General features: G+C 41.6%; 2 protein-coding genes across 6 annotated transcripts in view; one reads left to right on the plus strand and one right to left on the minus strand.

Moving 5' to 3' along the window:
• Positions 1-3680: 3680 nt before the first annotated feature.
• Positions 3681-9337, plus strand: wnt2 (wingless-type MMTV integration site family member 2). Of its 2 annotated transcripts, XM_030773666.1 has the most exons (5): positions 3681-3763; positions 4134-4354; positions 5960-6237; positions 6512-6776; positions 9132-9337. In XM_030773666.1, the coding sequence occupies exons 1-5, from the start codon at positions 3681-3683 to the stop codon at positions 9335-9337; spliced, it is 1053 nt and encodes a 350-aa protein (XP_030629526.1). The 2 variants fall into 2 exon arrangements, with proteins under 2 accessions (XP_030629526.1, XP_030629535.1); XM_030773675.1 differs by lacking the exon at positions 3681-3763 and having other exon boundaries at positions 4132-4354.
• Positions 9338-10488: 1151 nt separating this feature from the next.
• st7 (suppression of tumorigenicity 7) overlaps positions 10489-26785 on the minus strand; it is a 28338-nt gene continuing 12041 nt past the window's right edge. For 2 of the 4 annotated variants that reach the window (XM_030768318.1, XM_030768334.1), the window contains 14 exons: positions 21396-21478; positions 20619-20778; positions 20193-20247; positions 19417-19532; positions 19087-19162; positions 18579-18733; positions 18046-18143; positions 17150-17264; positions 16799-16871; positions 14916-15018; positions 14432-14582; positions 14038-14130; positions 13454-13593; positions 10489-10778 (listed from right to left, as the gene is read on the minus strand). In XM_030768318.1, coding sequence (XP_030624178.1) covers positions 10683-10778; positions 13454-13593; positions 14038-14130; positions 14432-14582; positions 14916-15018; positions 16799-16871; positions 17150-17264; positions 18046-18143; positions 18579-18733; positions 19087-19162; positions 19417-19532; positions 20193-20247; positions 20619-20778; positions 21396-21478 — 1514 coding nt within the window. In that variant the 3' untranslated portion in view covers positions 10489-10682. Of the gene's footprint in view, positions 10779-13453; positions 13597-14037; positions 14131-14431; positions 14583-14915; positions 15019-16798; positions 16872-17149; positions 17265-18045; positions 18144-18578; positions 18734-19086; positions 19163-19416; positions 19533-20192; positions 20248-20618; positions 20779-21395; positions 21479-26785 lie in introns of all 4 variants that reach the window. The other 2 variants (XM_030768326.1, XM_030768343.1) reach the window with 2 other exon arrangements.

A 26785-nucleotide genomic window follows, 5' to 3' on the forward strand; every position in this document is an offset into this window, starting at 1 on the left:
CAAACAGTCTACACAAAGCCAGTGAAATTTCATCAGCCTGGAAGAGTAGAGGTGAGCCCAAACAACTTTTCCGATTCACGTTAAGCAGACCGATGTGTATGTTCACTTACAAGCTAAGCGGCGCAAAAACTCTTTGAGGAGACCACTATTCTCATGACTGTGCCCCGCCTTTCCACAGATGCCTGATAAACAGTGTCATCCAGCATCTAGGATGAAAGAAGCCCTGATGTGAATGGGCCCAGCTGTATTACAATGTGCCTGTTTACTATACATGGCTGTTTTAGCGTGGCAGTGGGTCCCAGAACCTAAGAATATAAATGATAGAACATGAATTGTTTTGACATTCAGAAATATATAGTTCAAGGCCATTTAAGAAAGGATTTAGAAATCATAAATGAGATGTGTAGTGTAGGCAGATCAGGTGCGCTTCATAAAGATAAGCTTTATAAATTGGGTACAAAGTATTAGAGATGTTTTGTGTTCAAATATGTCTTGACTTAAAACCTGATGGAAGATTTTTGTTGTTGTTGTTGTTTTTTTAATTTAAGTGAAAGAGAACTGTGTACCAGCACAGATGAAAGGATGTGAAAGATCATCAAAGAGTGAAAAGTATCAAAGAGTGGAGATAAATCTTATCAGACGTAGAAGATGAGTGAGAAATCCCTGAGAAAGGAGAAGAAAAGGAACTGCAAACATAGCTCTGAGTTTTCAGAAAAGGAATTCTTCATCTAATTAAATGTGACTTTGGTTGGTTAATTTGAATATTTTTTTAAAACAAAATATTCCCCGTGTGTTTAGGAATTGAAATCTACTGCTAATGACCAAAAAGGTGAAGATTAAGCTGTATTATATTAACCTATATTCAGTTTCTCTTATTTAACCCTAATTTTTACGCTAGATGTCCTCCCATCGTTGAAAGCCAGACCTCATGATAGCTTTGGTTGGTTACCTAGTTGGTTGGTTGTGTTTTTTTGGGGGGGTTTTTTAATGCCACAAATCATTTTTGAATTGTGAATGATGACAGTGTTCAGTCTTGTATTATGTAAGATACTAAACTCTTCACATACTGCATATTTGTTTTGTATCGTTTTTTCATCACTTATTGGTTAGACTCTGTCATTTGTTACTGATCGTCTCGATCCTCAGTCATCCCATTAAAGATGATACTACTCACTTGATTTGACTGTTACTAGTGATTGGGTTGATATTTCCGACACTACAACAGCATCAGTAGTTCTCTCAATCATTTGTTAAATTCTTTTTCCCACTGTTCGCTGTGTACTCATTCTGTTTTTACAGGTATAAATCTTGTTTGTGTTATCACTCAATATTTGTAACTACATCTGTAAAGTAAATCTGTAACATTCAGTCCATCACTCCTCTCACTAGTGGCACTATAACTAACATGCTGTGGTACTCATTTGATCTTAAATCTTCTCTGTGGTTCCTGCATGCATCCTGTCTAGTCTTCTTAAACTCTGTTGCCTCCTACCATTCCACTTTTCACTCTATGGTTTTCTCCTTCACTCCTGTTTTGCTCTCTCTTTACTTATAAGCCCTGCTTCTACCACACGCTGTTTATACTTTCATAAAGTCCAGTTTGACAGAGTATCACTTTATACATCAAATATAGAAAGACTGCCAACATAAAGTTTGTGATGAAGCTTTATTTTCTTGCTTCTATTTTTGTCAGTGGTTTTCATCACTGTTTAGTCCTTTTTAGCTTTTCTCTTAAGAGCAGTTGGAGCAGCAATAATAATAATAATAATAATAATAATAATAATAATAATAATAATACTTAGATTGTTCCTTTTTGTTTGTAGAACACAGTTTTTTCCACTTCATGTACAGTGTGTATCTGGGGAGCTAAATCCACTGTAAAATCTGCTGAAAAAATAAATTTTAAAAAAATCACGGGAAGTGTGGACTTGATGCTGACAGTGGGAACATGAATGCACTTTTAAAAATGTACTCATTTATGTTTTACCTTATGGTATTTTCTGGCTTGACATGCTGGTTACTCCTCCCTAAAAGAAGCCCTAGGAGACAGCAAATCAGAGGGCTCATCCTCTTTTTATGGCTGAATAGACTTCTGTGTGAACAGTTTAAGACTTGAAAGAGGAAAGAGTAAAAATCAATCTTGCGAGCATTACTCTCATGCAATTGTACTGATATTTAAAAAGTTTCATTTTGAGTTTCATGTTGAATGCGCGTTAATGTGGTTTTAGCTCATACTGTTCACATGTGTGCTTATTCCACTTTAATTCCAGCAAGTGTTACACTTTAGAGTGGTAAAGATTAACAATAACTGTGTAATGCACACTAGATTTCAGCCATAATTATATTGCTGAAACAAACGCCCGCGTCACTAATTTGGTAATTACAGATTTCGAACATTTTCTCGATGATTATATTTATCCAAATAAGTATACATTTTTAAATTTGGAGCATAGGCTTTTTTTTTTAAATCGTAGTACCCTCTTGTTTACCTCTATTTATGTTTAAAATGTATGGTGTTCCTCGGGCGTAGTTTTAGTAGAGATTTATTTCTTTGCTTTTCACGACTCCTTGGTTTCTCGCATACAAAGTGCTCTATATGATAACTGAGGGATTTCGGCGCTCTGTACGGAACCCCGTTTAAACTGCGGAATACGTGTAACTGTTCACGGGATTGGCTTTAACAACCGTTTTATTCGGTAATCATGCTGGGTGGAAAAAAATGAAGAGCAGCAAACTTCCTGGCGGTATCTTCCAACGTTTTAAATTAAATCCTATCACAAGTGGCATATTTCAGCTACTTTCATGCGTCGGAACCGCTTCCTCCACGGAGATCATGAGAGAAAGGACCATCAAAATCTGTCTTTTCTGTGAACAAAACCTCCCAATGTAAAAAGAAGGACATATTAAAAGTCTTGAATAAATTAGAGATCAAAGTTAAAAGAAATACAAAGTGACAATCGTAGAGATTGTGAAAAAGTTCAAAGAATGTGATAATCCCATTTGAATGCACACATCACCGTTTTCCTTTTTGTGGAGGCATGATGGGGGAGATTTAGTGGATTTTACCCGCGACTGATATGGGCAATTGTCATACAGCTACTCATTCAACAATAATACTATGTCATGTGCCCTATTTTCTTGAACTGGGTTATCTGTTCGTGCGCTTAAATAGTTCCCGTACATGTCCTTAGGGATTGTTTTTGCAAAAAATGTCTCGTGTTAAACGTATCACGTTGGACAACATTCTACACCTTGCCTTTTGGAAATCAGCCAAGCTTGTGTCTGGTGTCAAGCTAGCCTGAACAGATACTTTCAGACATCTAATTTCTGCACCTCATTCCACAGGCAGGACTGCGCCCACCCCTTGTGTAAGCAATTTAAACCTGATCGGAGATCATCAGCTGTCTTAACACTGCAAATCTTTGTTAACTTGAGACCGAGTTATTTCATCGGCACTGTCCTCTACAATGCGTCAAGACTGCAGGATGCTTTTACGGTGAAAGACCATTTACTTTGGTGTTGCCGATGATTTTTCGGAGATCAATTGGATAGGTAGCATATTAGCGACACCCCCTCCGTTCTTTTCTTTGCGGTCATTTCCATGCACTTTCTTCATATGGAAATTCTTCAGACAAGGTCGTGAACGAATGCGTAGGCTATTTCTGTCAAACTTTTGTAATATGAACTTATTGCCAAGCGGGATATGTTTTTATCTGTCTGTAGCAATCTGCTGGTTCACGTCAAGGGTCGACTCATCTTGGTGGTGGGTATTGCTTTTGGGCTTACAGAACAGCAAAACACCTGGTTTACAATTGTTTAAATTTGTCATCATTACGAGTAAGAACTGAACGTTTCTGTGTGTGATTTTAGACCACAAATAGTTGTAAAAGGCTTGACCGTGCAGTCCACATAAAGTACATCTGAAATGTGAAAAGTGAAATGTCTACCAGTCTGGGAAAAAAGTTTAACTGACACAAAACTTATTTAGAACAAGTGACAAAACTCTAGTATTATAAAACAAAAGAGCTGGCACACGGTTTATAAAATATAAACATAATCAAACAGTGCTTTTGAAGTATTCATATCACTCTGATCCTGATCGACCAGACAGAATGTTTTCATCTTTTATACAGGTACATGGGTACTCTCGGTTCGCATGTGATGTGCGACAACATCCCGGGGCTAGTTAACAAACAGCGGCAATTGTGCCGCCAGCATCCAAAGGTAATGCAAGTAATCGGTGTTGGGATTAAAGATTGGATTGATGAATGCCAGCATCAATTTCGGAACCATCGATGGAACTGTAACACCATGGCGCGGGACCATAATGTTTTTGGAAGGCTTCTGCTCCGCAGTGAGTATGATAAATCTCTGTTCTGTGCGTTTAAGACCACTGAAATAGCTTGAAGGGTTATAAGGCTGAATGATCTGTCCCCATGAATGTGTCCCTAGAGTGAAATTTCTCATTTTATAATGATCATGTTGCTGCTGCTAACCTGACACACTGAATAAGGTTTCTTTTGTTTGCCAGACAAATGGAGATAGACATTATTTCATTTTTAAATGGTACAACTCAGTCACAACTTTGTATAGACTCAGCTATGCATTATTATTATTATTATTATCATTATTATTATTATAATTATTATTATCGTGTTGTTGTTGACATTTTGTAAGCCTTCATTATTACTATTACTTACATACCATTAAGTATTCACTGATGGCAGCTCAAAGTGCCTCACATTTAAAAGACATATTACCATAGAATCTGTAAATCCGATTACTTTTATCATTATTCCGGATCAGGAACTCGTTTTACTCTTTATCCACTAGAACAACATGTCAGTCTCTGAACCCTCATGCAAAAACAGATTCCAACACAGAGACAGGGAACAAATGGGGCATGTGAATAGATTCAGAACACCTCATCCTTAGACATGGGGTCAGAGCAAGCAAGCAACCAGCCAGATTAACGGGCAGAGCAGCTTCTCATCTTCCATTAAAATTATATTAATTGGGACATCCGCACAGAACCAAAGTCGGACTCTCCCAGGCCTCTTAACGATAGCTGGACTGCACTTAAAAGTTGAGTTTAATCTCCTTTAATCTGCTTGCCTGAAGTATTCAGACCTCCCAGTTAGGCTGCTGAGCCATCTCACAGTATTAGGAGGGGTCTTTGATTGGCAGGGTTTCTCTCCAGCACCGTGAGAATTAGCTTATTATAAATTTCAGTGCGCTAATTTAAACCAGTAACATGGATTTTATTCTTGTGTTGTCAGGCTTGAGAAACAGTGAACAAAAACAAACATCTAAACCTTATAAATTCTTAAACAAGAGCTGTTTAATGGGCTCACTTTTTATTCACCTTTTACTGAGTGCACATATACTCTCACTCGCACTCCCACACACACAATGATCGCACATCCACCCGTGTCCAGATTTCTCTGGTGGAGACTACACTTGCAGTATTTAGAATAAGTTTGCCTGCCCTGTGGCATTGCTGATAATTGTTACTTTTTCATCACTGACGGAATAAAATACTGTCAGCATCCCAATAATTAATCACAATATTCATTTTAGGGACATACTGCAGATCATAGCATGATTTATGTGCAGTAGCGCAGTGGCTATTCATTAAATTGGCTCTAGCTTGACTGATCCTTGAGCAGGCTTGCCCAACTGACAAAGATCTGGCGTGACCTAGTATATAGTATTCTGAATGCATTACAATACAAAGCATTCAGAATAAAATTTTAATATCAGGCAGCTCTCTGTCCTAATTCAGGAAACAAGCTCATTAATTGTAATTTAATGTCTTTTGTCAATGGGATGATTTTATGGGTTTCTTTAGTGTCCTGTGATTTGTTCTCTGACAAGCTGGTTGTGTGCCTTTATACACAGCCACAGAGTTTATTTGTTTGTGGATATCAATACCCAGCTCTACCCTGTTTGCCCTCAGGCAGTCGTGAGGCCGCTTTTGTGTACGCCATCTCTTCAGCTGGTGTGGTTTACACCCTCACCAGAGCCTGCAGCCAGGGAGAACTGGACACTTGCTCCTGCGATCCAGGGAAAAAGGGCTCGTCCCGTGACGCTATGGGGACCTTTGACTGGGGAGGCTGCAGTGACCATGTTGACCATGCCATTAAGTTCACCCAGAATTTCATTGATGCCAAGGAGAGGAGGGAGAGAGATGCTAGGGCACTCATGAACCTACACAACAACCGTGCTGGAAGAAGGGTAAACACGTATACCATACTATGAGACTTGGGGGTCGCTTTTAGGGCCATTTCTATATTTCATAACTGCATCTACACAAACATCAATAAGGATGTGGGAGTGGGATGTTAGCAATGCACACTGACCAAACTGAAGCAGAGCTGTAAGCTTGTTCTCACCGAGTACATACAATGTTTGAACTATACTCAGTCATACATAGATACTTACCAATACAGATTACAGTTTTTCACCTTACACAGAGTGTTCACTCGGTCATTGTCTCTATGGTAACCAGGCAGTGAAACGCTTCCTGAATCTAGAGTGTAAGTGCCACGGGGTGAGCGGTTCCTGTAGCATGCGGACATGCTGGCTGGCCATGGCTGACTTCAGGCAGACTGGTGACTACCTGCGCAGGAAATACAACAGCGCCATCCAGGTGGTGATGAACCAGTATGGCACAGGCTTTACTGGCATGTTCAGGAAGTTCAAGAGGCCCAGCAAGAATGACCTGGTGTACTTTGAAGACTCGCCCGATTACTGTATAAGGGACTATGAATCTGGTGAGTGAGCGTGTCCGTGTTCAATTATTAAACTGAATTCCTCTTTGGCCCGTCTGTACGCTGGTTATTGCTGCATTAATGCAAGACAGTGAGCAATATCAGGAGCTCAGCTTAAGAGATCCCACATTTGGTGCTGATACCTTTAATTGTTTGACTGAAAAGTTCTTTTAAAAAGCTGCACCAACTGCCCCCCTGGAACAGAGTGACATACTCCTCAACAGACAATGGCTATTTGGAAACAAAAAAAAAACTCCATAACCAGACAGAGAAATATCCCAAGCTTATGGCAGTGCATCATTACTGTGAATTTAGAGAATTGTACAGAAGTGACTAACACACCATGGAAGTTAAGGTGAACATGAAGCGCTTTCCAGGATGAGCCTCTGTTGGTCTTGGCTCCTTTATCTATCCTTCATGTCTGGCACTCCCAGCCCCAGGTCTGTAACACATTAGTCTTGCCCTCCAACAGACACAGAGAGTGTAATCAGAGAATGAGAGCCATTCTGATGGTTATTATATACACAATAGTCATTACCAAAGCCTTTAAACCAAAGGCAGTTTGAGTTCTCCCCTCAAGGCAGCAAACTGTGTCTTTCTCTGCCTCTGTGTGTGTACTGAATAACACCAGGTGTACCTGTGGTGAAAGTTCTGGTGCAAAAAAGGGGAGAGGGGAGGGGAGGGGAGGGGAGCCGTTTTTTTTTTTTTTTTTTGCTATCAGATAACGGTGCGTTCAAGGCACATTACCACACTTCTGTGGCCAGAACTAGAGCTGAAATGTGATCCTTAAGCGCAACACTATAAATTACCGCCTTCAATGACACACCTCACCAGTGTCTGTCCCAATTGGCAGGCATTTTTGGGGAGGGCCGCGTCTGAAATTCCCCCAGGGGCGGTGAGGAGATTTCCTCCATGAGAACTCCTGGCCTTCTTAACCCTAACTAACAGCACTAAGAAACTTCAAGAGAATATTAGCCTTCTCCGGCAGATTTCGCGATGGAGCATTCCATTGGTTTTCACCATGTGGCAGATTAGCATCAAGTACTGCAGGTTCTTTTTGGCATCTCTGGATTGTATGAAGGTAACATCGATATTTTTTCATCCAGGCGTGTTAGAATATGGTTTTCACGTCGTATGTTATTAGAAGTGTGTTGTATTAGTGTAAGATACTGCGGTGTAGAGGTTCGTGAGAAAAATGTCGGTAGGCTGCACTCTTGTTTGATTACAGTCTCAGGAGAGACAGACACTGTGCCTCTTCTCCAAAGTGTGAAATCAATTTCCAGCTCCCGGCGCGGCTCCTCATGCTAAACTCATCTCTTGGCACCCCTTCATCTTAATTCAATAAGCAGACGTGCTTCAGGTAGAGGCTGCCCATGATGTAAGCGATAGCAGCGGAGCATACCAGCCTGACGGACAGCTGAGAGAGGGAGAGCAGGGGGGAGTGGCTGTGTCATGCCCAGACATATGCTCGCCTGCTTGCTTCAAGCTAGCACAAGCGACCAGTGCAAAGGGGGCCTCTTGTTGTGAAATTGCCCCCCTCCCCACCCCCCGCTTGTTGGAGATGCTCTTGTTCATGGAACTTTACAATTATAGCTCTAATGGTTGGTTATGCATCTAGCTTTTATGATTAGTAGAGATGAGTGGAATGTGTATGAGGGAGATGACTATGCCACCAGTTGGTACACATGCCTGCGTTGTGTGGTCATAATAAATAATTTGGTACAGTTTGAACTTTTGCTTGGATGCGCACCAGATTTTTCTGAGGTGGAGAATGAAGGTTTGGGATCGATCCAAGGTCTTCGACTTTTTCTACATATCATCAGTAATCAGTAGCAATGCACCGGCGTGATAGTACGGTGGCGGGCGCTGGTCGAGATTAGAGTTCCTCTTAAAATGAGCACGCGATGAAGACTTGGAGCGACAGCTGATAGCTCCTATCATCAGTCCCTCATCTCTGCTTAGACCAGGCAGTCATCCTCTTACCTGGCGCTGGCCGGCATGAACCTCTGTTCCACAGGTCTTTTTGAGGATTCTCACAGGGGTGTCAGCCCCTAAAAGTCACGCTCCTCCCCTTCCCCAAATCTCATTACTGTTCTGTCTACGGTTGGAGATAGTACAGCTGGTTTACAAAATTGCTCAGAGGACAGACTGACTGGGGAAAAAGAAAACCATTTCCAAAAGCCTTTCTTTATCTCCCGCCATAATCTTCATTCTAGCTGACCTTTCATGGCAAAAAAAAAAAAAATTGCACCTGTTACAGTAGTCACCGTTGGAAAAAAAACCCCATTATACTATGCATAGCTAGGATTGATGGCTGAATATAAGCACTGATATATGGATGCCTGTCTGTCTCCACAGGTTCCGTGGGTACGGGAGGACGTGTGTGTAATCGAACTTCCCGTGGAGCGGACAGCTGTGAGGTGCTTTGCTGCGGACGAGGCTACGATACATCGCGAGTGAGTCGCACCACGAAGTGCGAGTGCAAGTTCCACTGGTGCTGTTCTGTGCATTGCAGGGACTGCCATGAGGAGGTAGATGTACACACCTGCAAAGCCCAGTCCTGACCTGCTAGCACTCATTAGCACTGATCCTAGACCAGTAAACTAGTCCAAGATATAAACCAGAAGCATTAGAGTGAAGTTTGCAGTAACTGATCCCACATCCACTGAACAGGCAAAGACCAGTTAAGGTCTTCATCTGTGCTCCACACACCAGCTCTGAATCTACATGCCAACAGCAGACGTCCCCTCGAGACATGAAAAGAGAGGATGAAATCTGAATGCCACGTTAAACGATGACTTGGTTTAAAGCCTTAGGCAAATTTAACAAGTTCTTGATGTACCATGTTTGCTCACAGCTAATTTTCTCTTATCCTATCAAACATATTTATTTTATCTTCGTTGAGTATGAGAACGTTTATCCTAAAACCATATTCTAAATGTTGAAATGTAAATACAAAATATATGTAATTTAAAATAAAGTTTACATGTGGAATATACTGCATGTTTGTTCATGTTTTTGAGGTTAAGGTGAGGCATAGGTGGGGTTTGGAAAAGAAACAAATGAAAAACCATTGTGATGACATCATCCTTAATGACTCCTCCCTCTTGTTTAAGTGGAACACGGCAATAAGCTTGAAACCATTACATTACAGCATGCCAACCCAGCACAACTGTGCACATCTGTTCTGCCAGTCACACACTCAACAGATACGCTTTCCCTAAAAGTGTGAGAGCACAGCGTTGAGCTGTTCTCACCACACACAGAGTGAACACACAGGACAGAGTAAGAGCAGACCAGTGACTGACTGACAGATATAGAAATACTCTTAAGTATGGTGGTAATGTTTAAGATACTGTTCTCAACACTGCGGGTACAGTTTAACACCAGAGGTCTGTTTGAGAACCTGTGTGATACTCACCTTGACATCTGAACAAGTGTGTGACCAAAAAAAAACCTACCATGTTACTCGACCCTCCTTGACCCAACACCCCAAGCCACACTCTTCACTTAGGGTAACACAAGATGAAAAGGTGGTACAAAATGGAAATGGAGAGAACTGCTTCTCTTGCAGCAATACACAAAAGTCTTTTATTTATTTTTTTTTGTCTGTTTTGTAGCTTTTTAATTATGGCATCTTCTCATCCGTTTTGTACAACAAAAACAAAACAAGAAAAACAAAACAAAACAAAAAAAAAGTTTTACATGAGACTGGAAAACAAAACAAACAAACAAAAAAAAACACAAAATGGGAACGGAACAAATTAAGTCGAAACCCAAACCATAACTCATGTTTTATTATTATTTTTTTTTCCCTTTCTCTTGCTGCTTTCTCCCAGCTTGTTGGCTGTTGTCCGTAATTTCCCAAGAGCTTGGCACGTAACTGTGTCCAGTCCATGTGGTGGAGGGTCAGATACGCGGCAGCTGATGCCACAGACTGGAGGGCAGAATACTCTCCACCTTCTCCATGATGAAGTTCAGAGGCGCAAACAGGGTGCTGAGAAACTGTAAAAGAGAGAGAGAGAGAGAGAGACAGAGACAGAGAGCAGAGAAGAGAAAGACAGGGAGCAGAGAAGGGAGACAAGAGTTCAACTTTTAGTCTTGACAGAACATTTAAACCCATAGACCCACATAGTGGTCTTTGCAATGTAATAGACTTGAAATTCAAAGACATGAAATTCAAAGGCTTCAAAAGTCCTTTAAAAAAAAAAAGGCAAAGAAACAAACAAAAACAGCGATGTGATGTGATAAAAGTACCCTGAAAACCTAGATGGAGATAGCTAAAGACTGTGCCAGAAAGGGGCAGTATCCGAAAGAGATGCAGAAGGGGAAAAAAAGCTACAAAGAGACAGAGAGAATCTGTGTTAAAATGTTCTGTTAAAAAAAAAATAAAAAAGAAATGAAGAAATTCGGAATGATGCCAAACCACATAAAAGATCACATCGCGTGCTCTTTCTTCTTGTGTGCAACAGTTGGCTCTCCTCTCTCTCTTTTTCTGGACAGGAATCTAAAGACCCACATCTCATCCTTAACTTGTGCACAGGACTCTTTGAAGTAGCTGATCGAAACATCTTTAAGTGACTCGTCACTGCGGATTAGATCTTACTGTTTCTCTCCCAAGTGCTATACAGCGCTCTCCAACACCCCCCCGCAAAAAGTGTAATTTCAAAAGCACTCTTCATCTCTGACTACATGGAGCAGGAGTAAATTATTCATAATGACACTCTGGAACTAATGTTAGACTCCAGTGAAATGGGTGTGTATTTGTGAACATCTACGACTGCCGTGTGCTCTCACTGACCAACACTGCTGCTGTCCTCTCAGATATAGACTCAAGTTAGACTTACAAAAGACAACTGAAGAGGGTTTTGCCAGCTCTCTCTCTCCCTCTCTTTTTTTTTTTTTTCCAACTCTCCCTCTCAGCTCACACACTCTCTCTTTTTCAACTCTCACTCTCTCTCTGTGCTGTTGCTGGCTGCCGTCCTTCATTGGCTGCGGAGCCATCAGGGAGCTCTGCTGTGTTTTGGCAACAGGACTGGCTGCAGTATAGGGGTATGGGCTGTGAGGAGCTAGCTGAAGCGGGACTGTGCATTGCGGGTCATGGAGGCACGGCTCTGGCAGATGGGAGATAAAAGGCTGCCAGAGGGGGGCTGAGACAGAGAGAGGAGAAGATGGAGGGGGGTGGGGGTGACCGATGCCTGAGAGCAGTGGAGTACTCAACTTCTATACACACACACACACACACACACACACACACACACACGGACGGACGGACGGACGCGCGCGTGCACAGATGCGTCTTCTGATAGTGTCATGACTTGCTGAGAGAGGATGACTGAGGGGAATTCCAGGGAAGTGGCATCGATTCCTAATTCAGACCAGGCTTTGTCCGGCCACCCATCACTGGCACTACCCTCCAGAGGTACACAGTGTCACATACAAACACCCCTCTCCACCGGTTTACTAATCACTCTCCTATTCATACGCATACACGCACTCCCAAAGCATCACCGCAGAACAGTTATACATCCACACCATAAGCACTTGGCCATGTTTAACAAGAAGAAAAAAAAAAAAAAAGGCCTGGCATTTGCTCAGGCGAGCTAATATTTTTCTGCTGGTTCATGTGGGCAGTAAGCCTTCACTAATGTAAGCTAACAATGTGTGGATGTCTTACAGAGCAAGAGGAGATTTCACATTGTGCTACTGCCAGTCCAGTGAAAATACCAATTCTGCAGTGTCAGATTACTGCTATACATTCTAAACACAGGCAAAATGCTTTCATCATCATAAATAATATACAAGTAAAAATGCATTTTTTTCTCCGAAATGAAACAGGTAAACCCCTTTTTTAAGTGCTAACCTTTGTACTGTGATAACTGAAGAGCTTGTGTGAGCCAGAGAGTACAGTACCCCAATCCCTAATCAAGTCACTTGCTCAAAACTTTTCTGGATTATTTTAAAAACAGAGAGAGGATGTCAACACAATAGAGTGTTTGTGTGTGTGTGTGTGTGTGTCCTCATGCCCAAATGTATGTGTATATGAGAGAAAATGCAGACTGTTTGGGAGAAGTAGAAATTCTGTCATTTTTCGGTATTTTGAAGTGTAGCAAAGGGACTCCAGGCTGGGAGCTTAAAGGATGACAGGTAGGTCGAAGCTCCCGGCGTGGGGTCCCTCAGCTACACCTAAAATAATACAAGAAATTACAGGAATCTCAGTAGAAACAACGACAGAGACATCTGATCTGCTCACTATTGTGTAATCAAATACTGCAGTGAAATGTGGTGAAGCTATTTTTTTTTTACCAACAGTCGGAACCTTGTGTAGCACTCTTGTTGTTTGTTTCACTGATTAAATGTGACAGACACTTAAGGTAATCCTGTGAGTCTCAGTACATCATGAGCTAGTTCTCAGTGTTTCTTACTCCACTGGTGACTTAGGCACCGTACAGCTGACACAGGAACACTCAACAAATAACACAGATAAATAACTCACATTTTCGCAGGAGATACAGCCAAGTCTAAAAGACAGAGACCACAACATAGGCCTTGACAACTTTATTTGAATGGTGTGAAAATGCTTGATTTTAAATGTATGTGTGTCTGTGTGTGTGTGTGTGTGTGTGTGTGTGTGTGTGTATGAAATTGGTGTTTGGAGGACATGTGTTACGAAAACTCACAGCTTTAGCGAACACTCCCATGAGCTCTGGAAACTGGTGTGTGAGTAGAGCCAGCATGGCAGTAAAAGAGCAGAGACCAGCTGTGAAGAGGATGAAGAATGGCAGCTCCTTCTTCGGGTAGACTGAGACTTCGTGAAACACTGCTTACACACACATAGAGACAGCAGAGAGGGTTAACTACCACCAACCCGACTCCCGGATAATACTTCACCATCGAAAGAGTTTATCAGACACTTCCAGAAGCTCTTTAAAGTGACTGATTAGAGCAGATCACAAGATTCATTTGAACATTTGGTCTTTAAGGGCCTTCTACAGATAAAAGTGAATACATTAACTCTACAAGTTAGCAACACGGCTTTCAGCCTTTACGCTGCGTCACAGTCAGAAGACTGCAAAAGGCATGAATTGCTGGTTATTTTGACTGTCTCTTAATGGTTTGGTCAAAAAGAACAGACAGGCAGTAACTTGCTGTTATTTAGTTTTTCAGGTACAGAGCTTGCTCCAGCCTAAACCTGTATGGCTACATGTGAGAGATTGAGAGAGAGAGAGAGAGAGAGAGAGAGAGAGAGAGGAGAATCTCTTACTTGGTAGAAGTTCTCTGTCTGCCGTCTCTGTGCAGATGGGGTATGGGTAGAAGAGATGGCCCTTTTCCAAAGGGTAGGGGATCATTCTGAAAGCTGATGGAAACAACAGAACTGGACATTAGCTCAAAGCCAAGACTCAGATAAGCCTACAGCAAAATGATGGCAAGCAAAACGCTGTGAAAAACATGTACTAATGACCGACTGAGAGCTCCTCTAAAAGGACTCCTCTAAGAGAACTCAAAAAGGCATGTGCTGGGTCCTTAATCATAATTATTAGGCTACAGGTACCAGAAGGGTAGTTATGCTTGTCTGTAATGGGTGCACTACACTAATGGGTATTTGTATATTTGTGTGCGTGCGGCGTTGAGGTGGGTAATTCGAGCGTTGGACTCACTGCCTTCCCAGGTGCAGTGCAGCAGGTTGAGAGCTCCCTCCACTCTCTTCCAGTGCTGCAGGTGAAAGAAGGCATAAGCAATGGCCTCACTGTCTCCTCGCTTCAGAATGTGCTCTGGGGGCAGTATCAAACTTTTCATCTCTAAGAGGTACTGAGAAAAGAAGAGAAGAGAGAAGAAAAGAAAAGAAGAGAAGAGAAGAGAGAAGAAAAGAAAAGAAAAGAAGAGAAGAGAAGAGAGAAGAAAAGAAAAGAGAAGAAAAGAAAAGAGAAGAAAAGAAAAGAGAAGAAAAGAAAAGAAAAGAAAAGAAAAGAAAAGAAGAAAAGAGACAGCGTTCCTTTAAAACCATAGATAAATGCTGAAATTTTATCAGCCCTCTAAAATAAGAACTGTTTTTGATTTGAGTGACGGAGAATAAGAGCCCCATGAGAACGTCTTCTGAAGAGTGGTCAGTTGTCAGACATGTCGCTGGATTGACTGACTCACTTTGGGTACATGTGGGTTGAACTCCACTGCTCTGTGTATGGCTTCTACCGCATTCATCTCTGCTGTACTCAGGCCTCGTCGAGACGCTGCCTCTGGTGAGAACCTGACGGAACACAGCCACATAATACGTATGTAAAACACAGTGTGCATGTGTGTGAGAGACAGAGATAGGAAGAAAGCGAATGATACACCCACAGATTGAAACAATTTGTGCGTGAGAGAGGGGACTGCGTATTCAAACTCTGGTTCATAAGTGAGGACAGTTCAGGTGAGTTGTGTGCATGGACTCTTGATGAACTTAGTATGGCGCGTGTGTGTTTGAACATCTCTGCTTCAAATGGTCTACATCCTTCTCTTCTATTTAAGTGTCTATGAGTTTAATATAGCTGAAGTCTTCAGAACAGCTGACAGAGTTCAGTGGTTCTACAGACTGGAGTATTACTGTCTGCTCTTAAAGTCCAAGGTGCCTTTTCCAATAACCAGGCATAACTCTGGTTTTAAAATAAGACCACTGAAAGTTCAAGTCCTGAGGCAGAACACATTTTGTACCAATAGCGCACACATCCTTATTTCACATTAAACCTAGAAATGAATCTTTCACGCACTTTGGAGGTGTAAAGTGAAGGTTCTGAACTCCATTTAGGAAAGAATTTAAGCCACAGCGACCTCATTAGACAACTGAATCTGTGTTTCTATGTATTTCTGCTTTGAGACAAATAGATCTTGACAGGAGAACAACAAAAGAAGTAACCAATTAAAAAAAAAAAAAAAAAAGAGACCTTCAGCACTGATGTTCTACACAGCACTGTAAACCTAACTTTAGCACCAACCCAAACCCTGGCTTATTCCTCTTATTAACTGATGCAGTAAATCAGCTTACGGTCAACAAAATGCTTTGATCTGATTAATGACAACCTCACCTGTTTTGTCTTTGATCTGATAAATGACAACCTTACCTGGGTTGTGTTTGATCTGATTAATATCAATCTGACCCGTTTTGTCTCTGATCTGATTAATATCAACCTCACCTCTGTTATGTTTGATCTGATTAATGAAAACCTCACCGGAACTGTCTTTGACCTCATAAATACCAACCTCACCTCTGCTGTCTTGTGTCTGAGAGCAGGCCAACCGATCTTATCCTTTGCACTTCTCAAAGATAACGTCACCAGTTTTCATGTGGTTTAAAAAAATGTTTGGATTTATGAATAATCAAGAGCTCTGTGATAAAACTCCTCTTCCGCTATCATTCTCCACACAACAGGATCAGAGCGGCTAACAATAAGCACACAGAGAAGGGAAGTGCTGAGCTCAGAGACTGTGTGCAGTCTGAAAGAGATTATCATTCAGATGCATCTCCACAGACATCTGACATATTTATGTGTAAGTAACGTTGTGTTTACTCATTAAAGCTAATTGTACCGAACCCTGAGCCCGAGTCTCAGGCGACTATGGAAGAGAGAGAGAGAGAGAGAGAGAGAGGAATGAGCAGTCAGACCCCTGGAGACAGAGAATAGTGTTAAAAAAAACAGTTTAAACTGTGGGTGGGTGAGTGTGTCAGAGACGCTGCCTCTGGGGAGTGGACGGCGTAGGTCACAGTACGACAAGAACAATGGTTGATTGTATATGTGTGTGTATGTGTGTGTGTGTGTGTGTGTGTGTATGTTCATGTGCAATGTCTCAGTTTCCATCAGGAGCTTTTGTTCAAACATTAAATATGACACTCGGCTCGGGGATTTGGAAACTGCCACCCGAAACCCATTAAAATCTTAAGTCATAATATACAGATTACTCAATTCCAAAAATCACTCCAGGCAAATGGTTATGCAGACAAGTGAAACACTTATGCCATTGTTGAAATGAGAAACTAATGTAATACTCACTTATCAGATACAGCTCTGGCTTTGAGAAGGGCTGCTGTGTAGCATATTGTTGCAGATTTAGGTAAACTAATATCTGCAAAAGTAAAATTAATGGTGTCACTGGAGAAAGATCATGAAAGACACACAATTCTACAAATGAAACCAAATCTCAGGGTTTAAAGTTGTGCAGGATCTCAAATGCAATACGGTGTATTTGACGTGTATGCTACGAGAAATAGCTGTCGGAAAACAGAAACACCCAGTTACATAAATGCTGGCGTTCAAGCGGAGGAGGAAGGCTACGGCTGAGAAATCCTCGAGAGGTACATGAAGAGATTCAGATGAAAAGGGAACGATAAAGATGACGCTTACCGTCGTACTTAGCTAGAACTGCTTGTACGTCTGCGTAGTTCTGCAGCTCTAGCAAAGATTCCAGCAGGTTCTCGTGAATATTGAACATACTGAGGAGAGGGAACTCCTTCATTAACTGGAAAACACACAGGTAAGAGTGTTCAAGAGCACAGCAACTCAAAATAACTGACATAAACTTACACACACAAAACAGAAACACACACACACACGTACGAGTGTTTAAGAGCTCAGCAACTCAAAATAACTGACATAAACTTACAGAAAAAAAAGAAGCAGTTACACCTCAAACAGAAGGTCTAAGAGTGGTCATCTCTGTGGGGTGTCACCACAGGGTCTCTGTGTCAGTGCATGAAGAGAGGCTGTCTGACACTGAGGTTGAAATAACACAATGTCTGAGATCCAGGACCGTCTGTGATTGGACAAGAACTCTGAGGTTTAGGAGTAAGCCCTGCTGAAACCCACAACACACATTGCGGTCCTCTGCATTCCCTTCAGCTGTTTGCTAGCGAACCCGAGTGCTTGCGGTTCGTCCAGCAGAACACGTACGGGTTTTAGTAGTATCGTGTTTCAGCCCCAAACTCTCGGCCGGATCTAGCTTCAGTGGCTCGTTTGCTTTCAATCTCAAGCAAGCACCTGAATAGCTGACATAAGCGGTCTTTACGCTAAGATGCTAAATCCCGATATAACTGACGTTGTTAAATCCGGTGTACATTTAAATGCTCTTGATAACTGTGGATCCAGATTTTGGGTGAAATTAAGAAGCTTACAATAAGCCTTTAAGACATAAAACAAAACAAAAAAAAAAAGTTAAGAGTGCAAATCACAGACGTTTCTGGTGTTTTGTTTTGATGGGTGTACTAGAGAAAACATTTAACTTGTGACATAGTGCTACTTACATCTCTCATCATCTTTACTGCTTCCCGTGTCCTACCCAGCTTTCGTGAGCACATGGCAAGTCTCCTCTTAATGTAAACTAATACATTAGTGTCCCTTCCTGTGGACACAGACCAAGCGTTAATCACACAAACACGCTTTCACATTAACCTTGAGAATTAGTCAGCAATCGTATGCAAGTTTGCAAAAGTCAGCAGTATTTGACTAAGGTCTTAGGACGTGTCTAATGCTGGTCATTTGAGGACGCTGGTGGTGTGTTCAATAACACTGAAAGCCTGTGAAGTGTGGGTTTTTGTTTTCTGAGCCATTGTTTACTTGATGTCGTCATATCTTTTAGAATAAAACTGGCCATCTGTAGCTGGGGCATACTGGTTATGGGCATACTGGCTACATGATAAACAAACAGCAGGTTCATTTCTCATCTTTGCCAATTCATTGCTGAAGTCAAAGGAGTGGGAGCAATTCATGACGCCGCGGGCGCTGAATCCAATCTAAGGAGACAGTGTAAATGAGCGTTGGGGTGTGTGGCACTCACTGTGTTGGGCTTCGTACTGTGAGCCGTGGTGCTGGAGCTGCTGGCTGCGTCTGTAACATGCCTCCCCTGCTTTCAGGGCCTGTTTGAAAAGTTTCTCTGCCTCCACTATGGTGGTGGCCTCCTCCTCAGCCAGCAGAATGTATGCTGTAGCACAGCTGGAACGCACACACACACACACGCACACACACACGCGCGCGCACACACACACACATTGAGTGTGCAGTCAATAACCACCGATATTCTGTTCTCCACTTTCCCCCAAATCCATCTTTATGCACACATTTTAATGTTTTGAAGTACACTGAAAATGTCTCTATTCAAACTGTACATTTTGCAGAGGTTATTCTGAATGAATTAATTGTGTAGGAACTCTGATGATGCATATTAAGAGCACATGGTTTATAAATCGCACATATGATTTACCAAGCACATGGGTTACTAAATGCATGCCACATCTAAGATGGTATTAGGGATGCGTGTGTGTGTTTCCCGCCCACACCAGACTTACTCCTCCAGCTCCAGTGCTTCATGTGCTGCAGAGATCCGTGCCTGTGGATTCCTCTCTCTCCAAGCTTTCTGCATTACTTAAAAACACAAAACGAAGTGCTCAATTCTTTTAATTACATGCCCACAAAAAACAAACAAACAAACACAAAAAACCCCAGCAATAAACCAATGTGCCATCCCTCACATCCAGCTCAAGTCTTCCCCTATGCGCCTCTGAAAACTCTCCGCACTCTATATGCTTTTACAGATGTGTAAATGACACAGTATGCGGATGGCAGCGTCTTCATAAATATGTATGGAGTGAGTCTGGCTGTGGGGTTGCCCTTCTTACTGGCGTCAGCAGGGCGGAGGTGGTCTGAGTCACATGTGAAGAAAGTCTGGTGATCCTGCGCTGACAGATTCATGTCGTAATACGTGAGAGGTTCCCGACCAGTCACCCACGTGTACCTGCAAACAGCAGAGCCCAGGCCAAACCGTTAACACCAACATACTCAGCAGGTCCCCATCTCCGGGGATGTTTCACTCTAGTCTTCGAAGCTTCTGGTTTGATGAAGGTCCAATAAACTGTGAGCTATTTTCCAGGTGGTTAGAACAAATACGTTCTTAATGACTTATTTTTACCGAGACAATACTGACCTTGCCGGTGTTTCTATCGCATAACTAAGTAGCTACGGTGACAGTTATGCATGTGTGCGCGTTTGTTTGGTCTATGCACGAGTGTGTGACAAGAGGCAGACAGTGGCTGCTGCCAGGAGCCGATCAATTTGCACTTTTCAACTGCAGCATTCTGCCGGGCCATTTGGAAGCCCATGCTGTACGTCAGAGACCAGTGAAGGAGCCATTACACTCTGAGGCCATTTAACACACTCCAGAGAAAGAGAAGAGAAGCAAGGAGGAGAGTGAATGAGAGGCAGAATGAGAGAGGCAGTCAGAACATGTCAGTATGAATGTTTCATAAGATACACCCACAAAACGTGGAGAGAAGCTGAAAATGTTACAGATCTTCATTCAGAGTATTCCAGAAAAATCAATGGCATGTGCTATGAGGAGCGGAGAGGGAGGGAGAGCTTAACTGGCCATAATGGCTGTAACTCAAGAGAGACTCACCGGTTATATTCAGCCCCTCGAAATAAATTCAGCGGATTTCGCCATACTTTACATTCTAAAGACAGAATAAAAAGTGCAATGACAAATTACTCTTCACAACCAAGTGAACTCAACAATGCAGTTTAACTTAACACTGCTTATTACAACTCTCCAACACTTACCACTCACTTCATGTAATCTTTTCTGTTCTGTCTGTAAATGTGATACTGACAACATGCTAATAACTAGTTTGCTTTCATTAGCTATATCAACTCCTAGCTGCTCTAAACCCTGTCAAATTCTAATCAGACACATGTGAAACCATACACACACACACACACACACACACACACACACACACATATATATATATATAAATATATATATATATTTATTTATAATACAACCATGTGACAGCCCAGTCACAGATGACACTTGATCTCTGACCTGATACACTCTGTCGGTTGGAATCTGCATCTCCGTTACTGGTGTTGGAATTGCTGGGAGAGCTGTTGTCGACTCCTCCCAATAGGGGGCGCAGGTGGCTCACTGATACCTGCTCAATGAAGGAGGTGCCATACTTCCTGAAATACCACCACTCAAATATCTGCACAAGAGGACAGAATGAAAAACACATGATCAAGAGAAGTTTCATAGCTACACTTTTATTTTTCTCGCTTTCTTGTTTGTCAGTTATTTCTTTGCAGTTTTTCTTTCCCTCTCTCTCTCTCTCTTTTTTTAGGAAAATGTAGGAAGGAAGGAAGGAAAAAAGGAATAAATCGTTTTGTCCGGAACAAAACATAACCCAAAATTGCATATGTTGCCAAGTTTTTTTCTGTTCAAACAGAACCTACCAAAAAGTATTAAATGCAGTGTCCACGCTTCAGACTCTACGACCCTTTTAGTTATTATGGTTCTGAGCCAGTCTACTGTTGTGATGTTGATAAAATACAGGCCAGCCTTGTTGCATGTAGAAATATTCCCCTAAGCCCCTGGAGCGTACATTATAGACTGGAAAGTTTTTCTTTGAGATAAAAATCTCTTAGAGAATGTTCCAAAATCAGGAGAGTAATTTCTCAACATGTCCCTGAAAATATCACCAATTTTATGGGCAAAAAGACTCAACCAGTTTATAACCACACTTCTTAACTTCTGTGAAAGGAGCAATTAGAGTGCTATGACCGTTTTAACCAACGTGAGCTACAGAGAGTCAAACTCACTTACCAATATCAGCCCCGAAATCAAAGACGAGGTGCCCGTCAGTGCCACGTAAAATTTGGGGGTCAGAGTATTGAGGAACATGCTTACTGTTGATATTGTCCAGACATGGAAAGAAAAAAAAAAAACATTTACGACATCAGATATAGATCAAACAGAAAGGTTCATTTGTAGTGCAGACAGTCATTTGTAGTAAAGCCAGACAGAACATGCAATGAAGGCCATGCAGAGAGCCAGAGAAAGGTCTTTGATGCTTCTTAATACAGAAAAATGTCTTTGCTGATAAAAAAAAAAAACAAAAAAAAAACAAAAAAAAAAACCTAGCTGTCAGACAGCACCATTTTGAGACAACACCCTAATGAGCTTTAACATGTTCTCGTGAGGTAACCGTGTAACCAGTGCTGCCAGTGGGAAGAACGGTGGCAAAATCTTAACGAGTTCAGTTAGCGGTCCAGTCTGGGCCACTCCGGTGGAAACATCTGATCCTCTAATCTCTCCGCAGGATGAACTGGGAGTGAATGCAGACAGGGCCTGGCCTCCTTCAGGACAGTGAGCAGACAGACAGACAGGACAAAGAGAGCACTGAGAGAGACCCTCTCCTCCAGGCCCCCACAGACACAGCCTGCTATCACAGTAGCAGCAGCTGCCTCCATTCATTCAGCTGGAGTGCTCCTCCACACTAAGAACACCATTCAGAAAAAAAAAAAAAAAAAAAAAAGGAACCCAGACCCACCAAAGCACTGAGCTAGACACCCACAGAAAAGCCTAGAAACCCCGCCTGCCTTTTTTCTCAAACAGCGGCAATCTGTGTGGTATTGAGGGTACAGAGGAACCTCTTCTCACATAAGCTGTAGATTTCTTCTGTGAGAACGTCTTCCAGCGTTAATCTGAAATATCAGATTATACGATTCAGACGGTCATCAGGACCAGTTTGGCCAGAAAAGAAGTGTTTGGTTATGACGGTAGTGACGCTCCACACACCTGCAAGCACTTCTGTTTCACAGCACTGCCGCTGAGTCAGCTCTCAGCTCAGATGAGAGACAGGAATAAGTCAGGTTTTATGGCATCGAATAAAAGCAGTTACGGTGAGGAAATAATTCCTGCCAGGCACTGTTGGGAAAATGTGATTGAATGCATTACACAAACTCATGAGATAGACAATCAGGATTCTCAGCTACATGAATTCACCAACGCACTCCTAATGTTGAACTCACCCACATAGAAACTTCAAAATCTTGTGGGCAGAGGAAACAAAAGGAGAAAAAAAAAAATAATAATAATAAATATATATGTATATATATATATATATATATATATATATATATATATATATATGTACACACACACACACACACACACTTTTATTAGCATTAATCGTAAGTCATTACTAATGCAGCTTTATCTCCAAGCCCTATAAAACCACCACATGACACATAGGCAGAGAACCAGCGTCAGCTTCTGTCGAGCACAGGAAACGTGAATACCACCCTTCCATATGTCAGACAAGGGGGCATGTCCTACTCGCTAAATGAATGAGAATGAGAGGTAATCCAGTGGAGGGATCGTGGACCGTCCAGTCCAGGTACATGTCTGACAGGCATATAAACTAATTAAACTTGTGAAACTGTGAACCCCCCAAAAATGTCCTCAGCTCTCTGGAGCCAGAATGGAGGAGAAAATGGCAGATCATCCAAACAGGGCTGCACAGGGCGTTTCTTTGTGCAGGACTCCCCAGTCAACATTAGCTCTCTAACTCCACAATACTATCAAGTTAAAGTACATTTCTTTTTTTACCATTTATTACATGAATGTAGGCCTGTAAGTCCACAATCTTGCCTAATAAAACACCCCCTTGGATTTGTCCACAGAAAAAGAGGACCTTAATCCTGAATTGGATCTTAATCCTCACAAACTTGGTTTGGGGTTTATAGCAGGAGGGTTTCATGTATGGAAGGGTCTCACTCGTCCAGACATATTTGAAAATCTTCTAAGAGGGGCGCTGCCCCTCTGAAGTACAGAAATTGTTCTTTTTTTTTTTTTTTTTTAAACCACCAATCTGTCATGTCCTACTGATCTTTTACGAGTGAGAGCTATAGCAAACAGTGACGCATCCGTGGGCCTTCAGCTGCTCTGAGGGAAATGATTTAAGCCGTCTTTTAAACTATGACTTTACAGAGACAAGCACAACAGGGGACTGTCTGAAGTCTGTCTGACGCCTGTGATTTTTGGCTTTGGTAATTCAACAGTAAACGGACTCCTAAAAACAGACATGAGACGCCTGCTTTGCTTACATATATATATATATATATATATATATATATATATATATATATATATATATATATATATATACATACATATACACACACACACACACACACATTTTTTTTCAGAGGAAAAGCCATGGATTAGAAAACCCTTGTAGTAGAAGAGACGACTAAATGTCAAAGGAGAGCAGATAGCGATAGCAATCAGTGGAGAGCCGATAGCAACGAAACAAAGGATTTGGTGAAATAAAACTATTGTAATGAAATGAGGAGCAGACCATATCAAGGATAAGACCACTGACAAATTCAATCAACAAGCCACTGATAACTGTGGGGATGTATTTTCTCTCTCTCTGGAGCCTTTGACAATCATGATGTGGATTTATACAAGGTTCTCGTGATGATGATTGGACATGTGTGTGTGTGTGTGGATGGAGGTGAAGTCATGACGGTTGGAGAGGGCAGAGCTCCTAATTACTTTGATCAAAAAAAGCCTCCTCATTTTTGTGATTTATTAATTTTCTGAGGAAATATGGTAAAATCTTTTTCATTAAAGTAATTATGGCTGCCACCGTTTCCTACTGTCAGGTAGTCTGATTCATTTTCACCTCAAATAGGAGCTCTCCGATTCTGGAAATGGCCTGCGGTCCTCACATGCACGCACACACACACATTAACACGCAACCCCCATGTCACCCAGAAGAGAAGAGAAGAGAAGAGAAGATACACTGCCTGTCACTGTTAAACATTTCTCAGGGTTAAATACTGACAAACATAAAAGAACTGCTGGACAAATCTTCAAAAAGCATGTCTGCAGTCCTTCACAAAAAGGAGGACATTTAACATGGACCAGGGCAAAACCTACTCCACAAAACACTGTTTGACAGTATATATATATATATATATATATATATATATATATATATTTACACACACACACACACACAATGTATTAATAAACTATATGTACATTCAGATTCCTGCACACAACTGTACATGCGTGTGACTGCAGGAGAAAAGCCAAAACAAAAGGCAATCTGTTTCTCTAAACCACTATTACACTAAGCTAAGCACACATGCAACACTCATCTGTGAGACATTTTTTCCACCACCCTAACCTGGCCTACCTAAGTAACTCTCTCATTCACAAGTTTGTTCTGGTTCTGGTTAGCTGCATGTACCGTGTCTGAGTTAGTCTGGGGGCACAAACGTCATACACTGCACCTCTGCAGAAAGAGGACTGCCTACTCCTGCTGTATGGAAAAAAACCCATTAAGTAAGTACAAGAACCCAGTACAGGAACTTCCCTTCCCATGAATAGGACTGAATAGAACAGACCAGCAATGGACGCTTAGATCAAGAGGAGATTTTACTTTAATCCAGATTCTTTCATGCAAATGTCCTAATATTTGCATGACAAAGGCATGGACAGATTAACAGAATAATAGACAGAAAACTGAACTGGCAATGAAACCGTGAACGTCACTCCACATCACTTGAAATTAGCCTATGTCGATTTTAAAATACGTATTAATTCATACCATCTGCTGTAACTAAACACTGCTGCATTCCTTTTCATAAGTATTTGAATTAATTAACATCACTTTCAACTAGTAAAACCCTATGAGAAAAATTCCTTGAAAACATTTCTCATTGTTTAAGAGATCTTAGGCGAATTCTCTCTATTGTTTAAGTTCTAACAGTCAACGGGACAAAAATAGCCAGAGTGAACGGTAACCTAAACCTGTCTCATTTAGAGGATTTGTCATCTTTGCCGTGTGTAACCACAGCAACAGAGACAGCTGGTTGCCATCAGAGCCAAGCTTTGCCTTTATCAAACAGCCATTTTCAGTAAACAAACTGCACTCTTCCCTTAGAGCCACGCGTTCACAAAAACAAAGAAAAGCCTTTATTTGTATGGATCAGATGGGCATTTCTAGACCCCTGAGTAGTCTCGGCTGTGCTCAGAACACTAATGGGGCGTGAAAAGGCAAATTTCTGCGACTTTTTTCCCCCTCTTTTTAAACATCACACCTTGAGGTGTGATATTAGCATATTCTTTCCATTGCTTAATAATGAATTTAGTGATGAATACTGCACTGACTCTAACCAGGAGAGGGTGCTTTGAAAGAAGGGCCAGGTGATGGGGACCTAGAGCAGCCTTTGGAGACAGCCACAGTGTGCATAATACAAGTATTATCTTCACTGCCTGTCAAATGACAGTTAAAACATGCTGCCTGGTCCATCCAGTTCCAACATCACTAGCACTCCTGAGAAACATTAGCTAGAAGAGCTGTGTGAAACAAATGCAGGTGAACAGATACACTACTAAACATATATATTCATGGGGAAACTACATTCCTTTTCTCTGACACATCGGCTCAGTAGGAAAGGGTTCCTCTAACCAGTGACTTTTTTCTCAGAGTGGTGACAGAATTTAAAGTACTTTCCTGTCCTAAGGACTGCATTGTGGCCTTTCATGGCCTCCTGTTTCGGGTGGAAAATAAGGTAGTTTTTTTAGTTAAAAAAAAAACAAACAAACAAAAAAAACCCAACACATCTCCCCAGAGAGAGAAAAAACACAAAGAGACAAATGGTGAACGGACCTCTTATCTCAGACAGCCAGTACGAAAAAATAGCTACAAAATTAGACTCATCACTCACCACTAATACGCTGATGATTAAGAAATCTAAAACCACTGGAAGAGCTGTTTTAGAGAAGGATGCAACTGAGAGGAAGATGGTTTGGAAGGAAAAGAGAATCGAAGAATTACAGAATTTAAATGTGTCTTGGGGTGACCAAATCTGTAAATATATAACACACACAGCAGAGGAGGGAAAGCACTGATGCGTAAAGAGAGAAGACACTCACACCCAGTTTAAAACATGATGGTGCCTCTTTGACACTGTGGCTCTGCTCTCGCTGAAATCTGTACTCCTTGTTAACATCAAAAGGACTATGGGCCATTTTAGGCTAGATAATTACCCCAGGAGCATACAGAGAAACACAAAGAAATGGTCAAAACCCAGTGAAAACAGCCATTAAGGGCTGCTACACTTTATCCTGAGGGGAAAGGGGCCTACAGTCCAATACAGTAATCCTAACTGCCACTCTTCCTTTACCTCCAG

Source organism: Chanos chanos, chromosome 1 (genome assembly GCF_902362185.1).
Source record: "Chanos chanos chromosome 1, fChaCha1.1, whole genome shotgun sequence".
Lineage (NCBI taxonomy): Eukaryota > Metazoa > Chordata > Actinopteri > Gonorynchiformes > Chanidae > Chanos > Chanos chanos.

Excerpts from the sequence above, each read along its gene's own strand:
- wnt2 (XM_030773666.1), top strand. The coding sequence starts at position 3,681 with ATGAACTTATTGCCAAGCGGGATATGTTTTTATCTGTCTGTAGCAATC. Across the intron at positions 3,764-4,133 it reads AGGGTCGACTCATCTTGGTG|GTACATGGGTACTCTCGGTT; the intron begins GTGGGTATTGCT and ends TCTTTTATACAG. Across the intron at positions 6,777-9,131 it reads TATAAGGGACTATGAATCTG|GTTCCGTGGGTACGGGAGGA; the intron begins GTGAGTGAGCGT and ends CTGTCTCCACAG.